Source organism: Phalacrocorax carbo, chromosome 17 (genome assembly GCF_963921805.1).
Source record: "Phalacrocorax carbo chromosome 17, bPhaCar2.1, whole genome shotgun sequence".
In the NCBI taxonomy this organism is placed as follows: Eukaryota; Metazoa; Chordata; class Aves; order Suliformes; family Phalacrocoracidae; genus Phalacrocorax; species Phalacrocorax carbo.
In genome coordinates, this window is record NC_087529.1 from 13,538,419 (window position 1) to 13,553,193 (window position 14,775).

At 43.3% G+C, this 14,775-nt stretch overlaps 1 protein-coding gene across 6 annotated transcripts in view; it reads right to left on the reverse strand.

The window, feature by feature from the left end:
* BAZ1B (bromodomain adjacent to zinc finger domain 1B) overlaps positions 1-14,775 on the reverse strand; it is a 58,921-nt gene that overhangs the window by 12,710 nt on the left and 31,436 nt on the right. For 4 of the 6 annotated variants that reach the window (XM_064467994.1, XM_064467995.1, XM_064468000.1 and 1 more), the window contains 6 exons: positions 14,158-14,296; positions 13,581-13,732; positions 11,888-11,999; positions 4,448-4,546; positions 3,857-4,034; positions 2,498-2,683 (listed from right to left, as the gene is read on the reverse strand). In XM_064467994.1, coding sequence (XP_064324064.1) covers positions 2,498-2,683; positions 3,857-4,034; positions 4,448-4,546; positions 11,888-11,999; positions 13,581-13,732; positions 14,158-14,296 — 866 coding nt within the window. The remainder of the gene's footprint in view (positions 1-2,497; positions 2,684-3,856; positions 4,035-4,447; positions 4,547-11,887; positions 12,000-13,580; positions 13,733-14,157; positions 14,297-14,775) is intronic. The other 2 variants (XM_064467996.1, XM_064467997.1) reach the window with 1 other exon arrangement.

Genomic DNA, 14,775 nt, shown 5'->3' on the forward strand with positions numbered 1-14,775 from the left:
CGAAAGTATTTCAGTCACATTTCAACTTCCAAGTGACAGAAAACACCTGCTTTGGTAAAGGTGGACAAACCTCCAGCTAGAAAGGGACCCTAAGACAACAGAAATCCCTCTGAACAGCTGAAATGGTCATTGATTGGTTGTGAAGCTGCTCTTCGAGGTACTGTCTGCAAGTGAAGAGTGACCCCCCAGCCTCCTCCCTTACAAACACCCCTGCCAGCAAGTGGCTAACCTACCTGTGCTCTTCACTACACTCAGGCAACTGTGCCACAACGTCATGCAGCAGAGAGGTCACATATTCCCTGTCCTGTTCTGGGATAGCCCAGAGTGCTGCTGCCACTGGAAATGGGAACATTCGCACACACACAAAGGCACAAGACTGATACTCAGGATCAGCCATAAGCCAGGTCTACATTGCAATGTTTTTGCCACTCAGCAGTGTGATCTCTAGCTATGTAGCTGAGCCAGCAGGAACCCTTAATATAGACAATTGTGTCAGCAAATGGGTGCCTATTAAGCCATAACTTGTTTCTCACAGGAAAAATGAGACATAACCATACCGCAAGACTGCAATTTCACTTGCATAGTCCGTAAGTATTGTATTTTTCCAGTACGGCTATGCTGTATTTTACCTGCTTTGCACTCTCAGTCCAGTTTTGGCTCTAAAAGACTTCGTAAATCTTGGCCAATGCAGCAGATTTGTCTTTAAAAGCCTAATAGTCAGGTTTTTTTTAATCGGATAACTATATCTAAGATCTGTGTTGCTCTTTCAAGGTCATCTATAAAGGTTTTCTGCTTTGGCAAAAAGAAAGCTTGTTCCAGATAAACTGAGGAAAAAAAACCCCAACAAACCCAAACGAACAAAAACCCAAACAAAAAACCCCAAACAAACCCCAAAACCAAAAAAACCAACAAACAAACCCAAAAAAACCAACACAAAAGCGGAACATTACTTGTACCACCACAAATGTCGAGAAAACTCTGAGTCAGATAAAAAAGGCATTGCACTGTATAGATAAATGCTCCAGAGACATTGGCACAACAAAAAACTAATGCTCCGGAGGGAGACCCGCACAACCAGACACTCAGACTGGCAGTACTGAAATCTGTGCCCGTACACCTCTAAGACCCAGCTGTAGAGCTAAGCACGCATCACATTAGACAAACTGGGTAATACTAGAAATAACCAGGCTGCTGTAGCTGAAAGTTCTGCAGCTGCTAGAATGAAGCACACTATGGAAGCCTGGCCTTGCTGCAACGAACAATGCTCCGTAACCACATCAGTGAGAAAGTAATGCTCTACGGTAGAATGGAGAAACTAACAAAACATTCATGATCAAAATGGCTCAATTTTCAGACAAATAAAAGCTTGGGTTTCAAATCTGATATAGCTTTAGCAGTAGTAGATAAGTGACAAGGGTCCAACTACAGATTCACACTGCTGAATTACTATCCATTTAGATATTGTAGTAAATCTGATGTCTTCCCTTAAAGTATGCCCTACAGGTACAACCCTTATGATTATAGCACAACACAGCAAAGACTTGATATTCAAACGGGTTCAGCACATACTGTAGGAGCTTTAAACAAAAACCCAAAATGGCCCCCAAAAACACACATCCCAGTGCCTGGCAAGCATCTAATATTTCTTTTTGAAGATGGGAATTTCAAATTATTCTGTTGATTCAATTCGTATCTTGCTACTTCTGCTGAAGTCAGTGATCAGTCAGGGCAGAGCACTTTGAAGGGGGCAGTGGGGAAAGTCTTGTCATGGGTCACTAATGCAGTGTATACAAACTACCCCTTCAGCACTAGTATCCCTTTTAGGATGAAATGCTGGTACAGCTCAGCTGCCTGTAGGACCCTACCAAATCCTCTCCAGTTCTCCTCTATCCCTTCTGAGCTTTGATTTGGAAGGCTCTGTATTTGCCCTCACAATACCACTTTTCTACTGCAGGCACATATGGCTTGTTTGTCCAGATGTCCAGACAGGCTGTGTGCAATCCATAGTTTGGCGTCTTCTTTGGGTGTCTTCCATATGTACAATGATATTTACCTGAACTTAACTTGCTTGCAGCCACCAAAACCTCACCATGTCTCTCCTCCTCTTTATAGATCAAAGGCATTAAGCCACCGTCAGTCTTCTGTGATGGATACAACTCTTGTTAACTACTCTAAAAATGCTCCCTAATATGCTTTTATTAGAGTACCCAACTTCTGTGAGGAGCTGCATGAAGGCAGCAAAACATTTGACTTGATCCATTTCCTATTCATAGAGAGAGAATTAACTGTTATTCCACAGTATGATTTTCATTTTTCCAATACTTTTACTCTTCAAAATAACCAGGGAACACCTGGCCCCATAAATGACAAAAACCCACTGCACTCTAAACTTGGAACGGGGAGAAGTTGCTCAGGATTTAGTACCCGATGAAATGTATTGTCCCTGCTCAAAGAGTTATATTACAAGACTGATACAGAGCCCTGAAGTTAACAATACCTTAGCTTCTTCTGCCATTTTCTTATCTTCATCTATCTCCTCAGCCTTGGCAATGTAGTCTTCTCCTTGATGTTTCCTTCTCTTCTGTTTGGGGGCCATGAAACCTTGCAGAAACTTCTTAACAATACCAGCTTGGAGTGCAATCACACACTCTCCAAAATCCTTCAAGCTCTCTAGTGAGTATACCTGTTAGGAAGAGCATATGGTCACCTAACAGTTGGATGTTACTCTCTGTGCTTTTTTAGGTGGGTCTGTCCTGCAAACGGATACATGCAATACTTAATGAGGTGTCGTCATCCACCATACTTGGTTATGGAATCAGCACATTGCTGCTCCTTCTGCCAGAGTTCATACATAGCTGAATAGCATTGTTCAAAAAAAAACCATCGTGCCTTGAAAAAAAAACCCCACAAAACCCCAAAACCAAAACCTCAACAAAACCCAAATATATGATGACCAAGCACTAAGCCATTTTCCACTCCTTTAGTGACTTCACTTTTCCCCTTAATACTTACGCTCTCATCTACACGGGAAAGTCTCTGCAGTGGCTCAGGACGCAGCTTAAACAGAGCATTAACCATTCCAAGCCAGACAATGTTGTCCTTTGGTAGGAGGAGCATGCACTAGTCACAGGAGTGCATACTCTACCCATCCCAGGCATATGCATCCCCTCCTCAGTGCACCAGTAATGCTCCTGTGAGTTAGGCTGAACTAGCCAGAGCACTGAAATTCATACTTTAGTTCACCGCACAGTAACTTTTGTACTGACATACCCATGAACAAAACATCCTTTAGGTCCTGGAACTGGGACACAATCATTACCCCAAGCCTAAAGTGGTCTGAATTTATGACATACACACCCCCTCCAAAAAACAAACCCCAAACCCCCCAAAACCCAAACCAAACCACCACAAAACCAAAACCAAACCAAACCCAACCCAAAAACCCACCACCCCCTGCGCCTACCCCCAAACAAACAAAGCCCAGCAACTACCAAAAGACTCCAAAATGGAAAACTGCTGTCTCAGCAAGACATGCTGGTTTTGATGCAGAAGCTAAAAATCAGCTACAAAGAATTCTGCAAATGCTCCATAAGGAAGTCTGCCACCAGATGAAGGAAACAGGACAGTTTAACAGCTGTGCACAACACCTAGCTCCAATATTATGACCCACCTACACCAAAAGGACCTCAAGCCAGTAGCTATGTAATCTTGAATTAATTGTTTAGAAAGAGAGGACATATGAGAAAACTGATTTTCCCTATCCTCTTGTCTGAGGAGAACAAAAGACTCAAGACCTTCCGCAGAAAGTATCAGCTTGCGCTTGTCTTGCTTAGTGCTACTTTGCCTGTTCACTCACTCTTGCTTCATATTCTGGTGTCACATCAACGTATCCCAGGCCTCCTTTTTGCAGCCGAGTTGCAACCTCAATCAGATCACTTCGGAGGTAGTTCAGCAGTTCCTGGTTGCCGTCACAGGATTTGAGGCCCAAGTTCTGTTTCCGAGCCAAATGGATAGAATGTGTGATGTCCTGATACCTGGAAAATCAAAACCAACCGTTGAATACATGCAAGGCCAGTGCCCTGTGAGCTGTGCGGGCACTAGGGCAACAGTGGTATCTATCATGATGTACATGCTCCACCCATGCAAGACGTTCTTTGAAAGATGCCTCAAAGCACATGGTAGTTCTGGCTCTGAGTGAATCAGCACTGCTTTTGTTTCCAGTTCCAAGTTCCAGTTCCAAGGAGCAATGACAGAAATGCTTACCAAGAACCTGCAGTTACTGCCCAGGAAAAGCAGCAATTTCTCATCCTCAGTATCCTCCCTTCTTCAGCACAGGCACGATCAAAGCAAAATGCAGAACGCTGCCCCAGGAATGGAAAAGCTTGCCGTGACAAGGATGTGCTTTGCCTTTGAGAAGGCACACAGAGGAAAAAAAGAGCAGGCTCACCTTTTCTCCAAACGCTCCTTTAGCTGGCTCTCTCTCACTCCTTGTGGGTGGAGGCAATCCAGCAGCTCATCCAAATCCTTCTGACTGTCACAGAGAAACCTGGAAGATACAACACACCCCAACATCAGCTAACGTATCTCTGTGGCAAGACAATTCCTTCTTCTAAATAGTGCACGAGTATTAATAGGCAGGGATCACAAGTAACCTATACCCCAACCCCATGGAGCAAGGTGAAACACTTCCAGTAACGCTGGCATAAGCATTCTGACTCTGACTGGCCTCGTTTCAAGGTCCCCAAATGTAGCCAATTCCAGGGTAAGAAAAAATAAAAACAAAATAAACACAGAACTGATTTACAGATTTTTTCCCCATTAAGTTTATTAAAACATTGGCATTTGAATTTAGTCAGCTACCCCAGGGATTAAATTCACTAAGTTGCAGTCAGTTTAAGTAATCTGAATGTCATTTTAGATGCACTAGAAAAGATTAACATGCTATTCACTGCATAGCATGGCAATTTAATCATTCTTTCTGCATAACCTTCAACTTCTTTCATTAACCCAAGAAGTCCCTAGATTAACAAAGGGTACGTCCTAGCATATACCACAGTTGCTGACGAGGTAGATTTGTGACTGTGAAGGCTATACCCTCCGCAAGTGCAGAAGTCCTCCTTTCTAAGAAGCTCGCCTGAACTTGAAAGCTCTATTGCAGTATGTGGAAACCATGTTCATTAGCTTTAAACCTTCCTGATCAGAAAGTCCTTCTGGACAGCAATGGCGACTGGCAGTTAGCTGAAACTAAAAGGGGAACACTTTTGCAGAGTTCTCTACACAAGGCATTCTCTCTGCAGTTCCAGAGTACAATCAAGTTTTAATGCTGGGTTGCAGATCCAAACTAGCTTTTAGACAGCCTGAAATTCTGCTCTTTTCCTCTTTTTTCCCCAACTCTATTCTAGGATGCCACAGAGCCTCCTCACCTGATGGGGGTGAGGATTCAATCCGAGCTTCAGAGCTCATTTAGAGAAAATAAGACTAATTACATACCTTCTAGAAAAGGACTGCTCCTTAGAAGAGGGAAGCAAGGGAACAGCAAAAATCAACTTTATATGGGAGCAACTGCAAAGGACCACTGTGTGATCCATACCAGCCACAAAGACGACTCCGGATCTAATTTTTCTTCTTAGGCACAAGCTCAGATGAGCCAAGCAACAACTAGAGAAAGATGCTCTTGTGGCTCCTCTTAGAATTACAGTATCCACAATGCTTATTCTTCTGGCAGAAATACTTACTAAATATCGTATCTGAAAATATTCCAGAGTTCTAATATGCTTGTATTAGGGGAATGGCCTCACAATTTGCATTCAATTAGTAAATTAATTACTCTAACAAAACATAGGATTGAATGTTTAAAAATGGAAGAAAAATAGTTTCTTGCCAGTCACCTGCTTCAGCATCCTCCAACCCTGCGGAGCATCCTCACTTTGCACACTGAGATCAAATCTTTTGGCCACCACTACCCTCTGCACACCCTCCCTGTGAGAAACAGCAGAGCTGCTCCAAGTGTCTTTCACCCACTAGAGCCTAGCACAGGCACTTCAGAAGCGGTATTGATTAAAGGGCTGGTCATGAGGTCCAACAGGCATTCACACAAACCCGTAACAACGTAACCTGTGCCTTTTTCTTACAGATGCCACTTATGGTGACTAATTACCATTCCTACATTCACTGGAAGGTCTACAGACAGAGCACTGCGATGACTAGCCTTTCTAAGTCTACTGGACTTCTGTTAAATAAAGACAAATTTCTCTACAATCTTTGGTATCAAATTGCTTCCAAACCCTTGGGCAAATCTTGGGATTGGTCCTAAGCCATATTTTAGTATGAAGAATCTGTCACAATACGGGAATGGCATAAATCACGCTTCGAAACAGTTGCCCTGCAGATACCCAGCAGACAACTACTTCTCGGCCATGTTGAGATGGTTGCTTAGGTTGTGATAAAACAACATCAGTCACTGCTGGTGACACACCACGGGATCCAGCTGGAAAAATATCTGAGACGACCATGCGCAAGCTTCCTCAGCTTTCCCCCATGGCTGCAAATCTAACAGGGGAATTCCCTGCTCAGTTTTGTCTCACTGTAAAAATGAAAGGGCACTGGAAACAGTCATCATATGGTGCTTGGATTCTCTGGTGTTACGTGGTTTGTGGAAAGACACCACAGGCTGCTGGCCAGTGTGAGAAAGCAATCATCCTTTTAAGAAAGCTAGGGATAAGCCCTAGCACAACTTTGTTGCTGCTAAAAAGGAAGTGGGACAGGGAAGGTACAACATCTCCAACAGGTACTCAAGTCTTCCCAATTCATTCCGAGAGTAAGAACTGGGATTTTTGGGAGAGGGAACTGTTCTACATCAGCTTGAACTAAAATGCACAAAATATAAACATACCGAAGAGGTACCTGTGTTAGTTTGATTGGTGACACCTTGTTGCTCTGTGCAGCCACAGCTCCTGGTTCTCAACCCAGTTCTCTGTGCACTCCTACCACCTGAAGGAACCACTTGCACCTCCAACTAGGGCTCCAGCAGCACCAGGCTGGGAGCACAGACACGATAAGACAGGGCTGGCATTTTAAATGGTGGGAGGCAACAGGGCTGTGAGCTTATGGGTCTTGATAAAAGGGAGGGGAAGGAAATCGCTGCCCTTCATGTGGCCTGACACAGAGCTTAAGAACACAATCTAGAGTGATGGGAAAGATGCCTTTGGGAGAATCAAGACCAGATGGAGGTCTTCAAACTGATCAAGGGGGATATGCTGACTGGTGTAAGGACTTCCCACATCCCTGAATAACAGCCTAGATTCTTTTCTTATACTTCTGGCAGTACGAGTCAGCAGACTGGTCAGCAATCAAAACAGAAGGGGCAAATGGCACAAGCAGCAAATCAAAAGGAGCTCTTAGTGCTCACTCAGGCTGAATATTGCTACCTGTTCTCAGGCTACAAGGGATAGAGAAAGGTATAAAACCTGGACCTCAGACTAGGGAATGAAGAAATCAAGAGGACAACATCTAGAGGAGCCCAGGATCAGTACCTGCTCTGGAGGGTTGGTGGAAACAGGGGAACTCCATCTGTAGAATATAGGCGTGAGAATGGAGTCTGTCAGCACCCACTCATGGTTAACTCAAATTGTCTGCTGAGGGGACCCGCCATATCATGGTGTATTCCTAATAGATGAAGAACAACGGGAGTTACTCTGCAGAGATGCCACTGTTTCCAAAATTCAACTGCTTTCTGACCAGGATGAGCAAGAATTCTCCTGCATACTAATATACTGCAAAGGCTGCAATTAACCTGTGGTTCTTGCAGGAAAGACCAGTACATACACAGCTCCCGAAGCACTACAGTATGGACAAAAGGCTTTTTCAAAGACCACATGCCTGGTAGCGTTAATGGGAAGATTTTTTAATAAGCATCAACATCAGTGAAAGAGGTGCACAATATTAGAAACGGGACTGGTCTATCTGTCTGGAGAAGACAGAAGTAACCAAGCATTAATGATTGTGGACGAGAACAATGACTCAGCCTCTGCACTTTTAGGACAGAACACTGGGCCCTCTTCTTTTGGGGGACAATGTCCTGAAAGCAGAAACCACTTCCATGAGATACTGTTTCTGTAGCTCTTGGCAGAAGTGTGGAATCTATTTCTCCCCTACCAGCTCCCATCCTCTGTGAAACAGAACCATTCACAGAGTTAATATGGTGTTCATTTAAAAGTCTCATTGCTCTGGAGTAGAAAAGGGTAAGGCTAAAGATGCTCTACGTGCACTGTGAGGCTACTCTCAATCCCATGTTAGATGTACTACTGAGAAAGAGACAGATGGCAGGAGTTAAGGCAGAACAAAAAGAAATAAAACTTCCTATGCACCACATGCTAACTTTATGAGATACAGCTGAAAAAGTCCTTGTATCCTAACAAGGACTTCAGTGTGGCCTCAGGGCTTCTGAGGGTGCACAAGGACAATGTGCAAAAAGCAGCCAAGGAAGAGACTCTTCCATAACCATCTATGTTCATGGGAGTCCTTGAGACTGGAGAGATCAACGGCAATCACCAGGGAGGAAAATACAGTAACAGGAATATGGATTGCCTCAGAGGGAAGTTCTAGTTACTGGCTATCCCCTGAAATAACAGCTCTGAGGTTGTCACTTGTCTTTTTGTGGAAGCTTACCTGCAAATGGTGACAGCTGTCAGATAGGTACTTAGCAAACAGGCTCTTTGCAGTTCTAGAGCTTTAAACAAAGTCTTTCAGCTGATGAAGCTTACTGCTTATCTGCGGAAATGGCTCTAGGTGGCCCTGTCAGTTAGGAGAAAGTCATGCAGGCAGCACAGAAGAATGCTAAGTCAAAGTGGTTGAATTTTCTCTGAAAAGCTGCCATTGTGTCCCCTGCTCACTTTAAGGGCATGAAGGCCTACATCTGGCTCAGATCTTCCATTTGCACTACTTTACACCTCAACATGCTGACGCTGCCAGCCTGCCTGGCAGAACAATGCACACAGGCGTGATACCCTCAGTAAAAAATCAGCAAGTGCTGTGATCATTAGCAGTCTTTCCTAGCAGGTAACAAAAAGGACAGAAATCAAAGACACTGTGGCAATAAGAGACGGGCAAAAAGAAAAAATCCCACCCGGCTCAGTATCTTGTTTCTGAGTGGCAAAAGGGCAGAGCAGGCATGCAGTGACATTTCTTCAACCTGCCTCTCCAGATTTTAGGATCTGCTGCTTTGAGGACTTCCTTGTGTGCCAGGACAAGAACCTTTGTGCTTAATAGTCCTCAGTGAACTCTTTTCAGCAATTTGTCCAACTGGTGCTTTGAATGGGTACAAATGTGAAAATCCACAGCAGCTGGTAGCAGTGAGTTGCATATATCAGCTGTATGATCTGAAGTAGTACTTTCTTCTCTGTTTCAAAACTGCCATTTGCTAGATTAATTTCCTGATCCCTTTCTTCTTTACCCAAAGAAAATCCCCTTTCTTTAGAAGATTTCCCCATTCTCCTCTAGCATTACTCTCCATCTCCCTGCTGAACATACAAATTAGAGTATTTCTGTAATCTGTTTTGTATTTCTTAGCCAATTATTCACTCATGAGAAGAGCTTCCCTCTTATCCTAAGGCAGGCCCTCTAACCACAGATCTTGTGAAGCAACTGTTCCCCAAGCGAAAAAAAACCTGTTTCGCCCTTGATAAACTTCAGTTTATCATCCTTTTTATTTCCCTCATTTAGACCCAAACACAGTTTTTAAGTAAGCCTTTTTACTTTTAAGAGCTTCCTTATCCTGATGTGAACCGTACTGAGCATGTTTTGTTATTGTTGCTGCTGTTTTGTTTCCAAGTTTCCTCAAACCTGTTTTTCAAAGGTAAGAGGCAGCACTTGTTTTGACCATCTAGTACGGAAACTTTAAGACAATCTCTTTGAAAGCATTTTAGGCTTTTGGCTGCCACTTTAAGCTTCTTCTTTTCTTTTAAACAACCTTCTTAATTCTTTTTTGTTGCTCTTCTTAAAAAAGGAGAATACCGCATCCTGAGAATGTACAGCACCTGGTTCAAGCAGCTGCTTCTCCTGGGCTGCATGACTAGTTACTCTATAAAGTACCTCTACCTTTGTAACCACTCTGATCCCTCTCAGCATGTCGTTGAGAGTTGCCAACCTGATTGAGCAATTTACTGTAATATAAAATACTGTGCTTTTTTCAAGTTCGGCCTAGAATTACAAGTTGCAGGGATTCAGTGTTACTTAACTCATCTGGATTTGGCTCTGTTTTGTCTTCAGTTTATAGCAATATGCACTATTGATTGACAAGCTACTGGTTTCCTTATGTAATTTGTCCTTCTACTGGAACATATCTTGCCATCTCTGCTGAATAAGATCAAGCATTAGCAGAGGCAGTTAGAAAGAGCAGAGAGGACTTCCCTGTGGATCGTACTGTCCTCTACGACCACCTGCTTAGCACCCGTTCCCTAGGAAAGCCCAACTGCTTGAATTTTGGCCATGTGACAAGGTGTAGAAAGGACTAGACTGAGAAAGGGGTGGAGATTTATCATGGCAATAATGGACAAAGCGACGGCATGCAGAAGAAAGTCTGCAATCTCCTATGACCTGCTAGCAATGAAAGAGAAGGGGTAGAGCAATGCAAAGAGTCAGCACTCAAATACTGATGGTTTACATGAATCAAAGCATCCACAAATTTCAGCCTCTGACAGTTCCTGGTGGGGTAGCAGGAACATCTTTAGTAAAGTTGTTCTGTCTTGCAGCAGTGCAACTATGCTTTGAAGCTAAGCCTACAACTGGTGATATTTATCAAAGACCAAGTAACCCTACTTGTGTGTCAGCAGTGGAAAACTCTGGGGAAATGCCACTGCTAATATGGGAGCTGCAGGAGCAAGTACTTTCTGACAGTCACTTCTCAGGGTTATCTAAAAACATGCAGAGTCCTGTACAGGCAGTTTAGCAGGTAAAGCAGTAGCCAGTATTTTCTGGCATGGGGACACTGCTGGTCACTCCTTTCTACACAGGCCAACAGCCGACATAGGAGATTTTCTTTAAAGATAAAAGACCCTGGTAGGGCCGATTACTGGAGCAAGTCACAAAGATGCTCAAAAAAGTAGTGTTTAGATTTGGTTCACTTAGAAGACATGCTGGTGGTTCCGTTTGGCATTGGGATGCATTAAAGGGATAACAGGCTGTCAACATGGAAGAATAATTTTGCTAAGCTATCATTATCAGTAGCAACAAAAATCAGTTCCATGATATGATGCTGTAGGAGAACAAATGGACACCACCACTGTCTGCTGTGAAGCCTAGGAAGAAGACACGGACAAGGAGCTGGGGGTTGGCTCTACATGTCTCACATAGTACAAGAACATGCAGTATATAGGCCTGTCTCCAAAGATCTGAATAAAGACTTTAATGTCATGTGCTCAAGGACCCCGTGTGCCACAGCTCAGGTCTGCTGTGATGAACCATGAAAGAAAACCTAGACACACGTAGCCAGATCACTGGTTCCCTCTATTTTTTTTTTAAAGTAATGCTTACCAATACTGAAAAAAAAATGCACAACAATTCTTTTAATTTCAGCAATTCTTCTGAATATAAAATATTTAAAAAAGCACTAAGTCAAAGCAGAATTTTACCAGCTTAATTTACACTGGCTTTAAGTCTGATTGATTAGGTTGATTGTAATGATTCCCCTGGCTCTTGGACTGGCTGTCCTATTAGCCATTCACTACTAGTAATAATATCAGTAACAGAGGCCTGGAGAGCTGCTAAAGTAGTCTAACTGCAAAGTACTGAAGGAGTAATAGGTATGTAGTAGGGTCTATCACAAGAGATCTGTCTAGTTTCCTTAACCTCTATGCTTTGAGTACTTTGCAGATATAAAAGCATGTGTTACCATAAGTTCTGTCCCTGCTTAGGTGCAGTGGTCTCTGCGGGAAGGTCTGCAGCAGGCACAGACTGGTGAAGCTTGCTCACTCTGCCATCGGTGGCTGTGCTCTTCCGCTTGTCTGCAAAAGAAAAGCACAAGCTCAAGCGTATTCTCATTCATCTTTCTCCTCAGTGAGCACTTTTATTTTGCAAAAACTAAGCTACCTCCAGTTAAGTATTTATATTCAGTATCCGGGCCAGCGATACATTTGACAGGGGAAACTAATCCAGCATTAGTTTGCTAAAGGTCACAGTATATGCATTTATAGAAATACAAAAAAAGATAACAGATTTTTAAAGAAATTACTGCATTATAAAGCACATACATAAAATTAATAAAAGCATTCCTACTATTTCAAATACATAAAACTAGTTTCGCTTCTTAGTTATATACTGACAAAGTATTTTTAGAACTGAGTTATAAACAGGATGTATTTGCATTTCTGAGCATCTTAGACAACAGTCTGACATGAATTTAAACCTCTGCTTATTTCATCCTTTGCTTATCAAGTTTCAGAAGGAGTGTGCTGAAATCTTGCACGCTAGCTGGGTAAATACACAGGCAGCAGTTGAGAAATTAATACAGCTGGAAGCAAGCTGGTGTACATGAACATGGCTGGTCAATATTTGAAAAAGTTCACATAACAAAATACACTCGTTGAGGGGCCACTGAATAATGCCACCACCAGCTCAACGAGTCAGCAAGATGCAGATGGCTGCAAAGTTACGTGCGGAATGAAGTTATCTCACTGTAGGTTTGTCCTGTTCCATTCTTCTACAGGTGTCTACTCTGCCCATTGTCTAAGACAAAATACCACCAGGTGAGGGCTCTCTGATTTAACTCAGCAAAGCCTCTTGCGTGCAGTATTGCTGTAGACAGACTCAGTGTCAGCCTATGCTGCTTCAAAAGCAACAAACGGTTAGGACTGAAACTGCAACTGGAGTCAGATTATAGCATGCTCTTCTGTACCAAGAACTATTTCCACACAGAAGTGTTCCGTTTCCCTCCCCACTGACTGATTTTTGTGCATGTCCAAGTTCTGGCTGCAAGGCTCCACCACCCAGGCTCCAAGTCAGCCAGGCAAAATTACAGAGGAAGCACTAGAACTTCAGCTAGTCATTGCATCCCACCTGCACATTCAGTACAAGCTGAACAGCAGGCTGAAAGGACATATGCAAGAGGGCTCTTTGCCAAAATGGCCTCAATCAGCAAAGCTATAGGTATCTAGAAGATACCTGCTTGTCTCTATTTCACAGGTTAATCTGGGAGTCTTGGCACTGGTGGAACGTTAGCACTGTGATGGATACCCTCACTCTCTGCAGCACAAAACTGACTGCTTGTCCAAGAAGTCTGGCACACTGCAACTCCACAGGTTCAGAGTAAACCAGCGGGATTAGTCCACAATTGACATCAACCTCACTGCTTTTAAGAGAAAGGTGACTGTATCCCCGGGTCCTTATGGGGTATATTGCAGGGACTCTCATGACCCGCAGCAGCAGGAGGGAGATCATCATGAGCATCACTCTCCTGTGTGCAGGCTTCTGGAGTCTAAAGAATGCTTAAATCAGAGTATCCCCATGAAAACGCTCAGACTAGACCATTCTCTCTCACATTCATGAATCCATTGTAACAGTCAGACAGCAACAACAGAAATACCCACAGAGAAGCAGGCTGACTGTACCTCCTGGGCTGTAGTCCTTTTTAAAATCATCTTTCTTCTGATGGGGAAGGATGAATCTGTAGTCTATACTGTCATGTACCCAGCCTTTCTCAATGAACAAGCCAGGAACCTCATCCGAAAACAGCCAATACCTGTAGGAAACATCCATGTTAACAGGTACCTGTCTCCTCTTCTGGCTAGTTACACATATCCACCTTTATCTGTGTAGAGGGGAAAAGCATCTGTGTGCTTCACTCAATAAAAAAATGAACGCATGTATATCTTTGTATTAGCACAGTAGAGGAACATGAAAAGCTTTTATTAGAATCCATTTTAAGAGCATTCCTGTTCAACAAACATGGGGGGTGGGGCAGGGCTGGTAATTAGGTTCTTGAGCACTGATGCAAGCACTTGAAGATCCACAGGATAGTGGATCCTGACCTCCACAGGAAGGCCTCAAAAATGCACAGGGAGTCCTCTCAACACCCTCCATATCACTCACTTCTTGAGGGCTCCTATCTGATAAGGCTTCTCTCAGAGGGGAGAGCTAGCAGCTCAGGACCATTTCCTTTCCCACCTGTTATGATTACGGTCAGTGCCAATTGGGGTCCTGCGCATCACCAGCTTTGCTTTGGCAATTCCATCCTGGAAAGTTTTCTCAGCTGCAGCTTTATGTTTCCGGATTCTCTCTTCCTCTGCTTCTTTCTCCATCCTCACTGTTGGAATTAGCACAGAGAAGTATTACTTCTTTTTTTTTTTGTATCCAGACATCAGTATTCTTTTATTTTACTATACCACGTAGGTAAAAAAAAAATTATTGGTGACTTTGGTTAGTATTCTTTTGGCACAGGCATCCACCCTTCATCTTACTTTCCACCCACCATTCTAGAAAAAAACTCAAGAATTATTAAGAAGTCAAGGCATAAGGATGAACTGGGCTGAGGAAAGAGGAAAGTCTAGATAAAGATTTTCTGGAGAAATTAGTCCTCATGATTATTTCTCATTCTAGATCAAAAAAGTGGCATCCATTGCTGTGCAAACCCATATAACAACAGGGTCAAAGATCTTTAACTACAGCACAATATACATGAAGCACTTCCGCTCTGGCCAGCTCAAGCGTTGGGGACTTTCCAGCTGTGACACCACAGAGGTCAGTGTGGCTAACGGCCACCTGCACTTCCACAGCTGCAGCTAT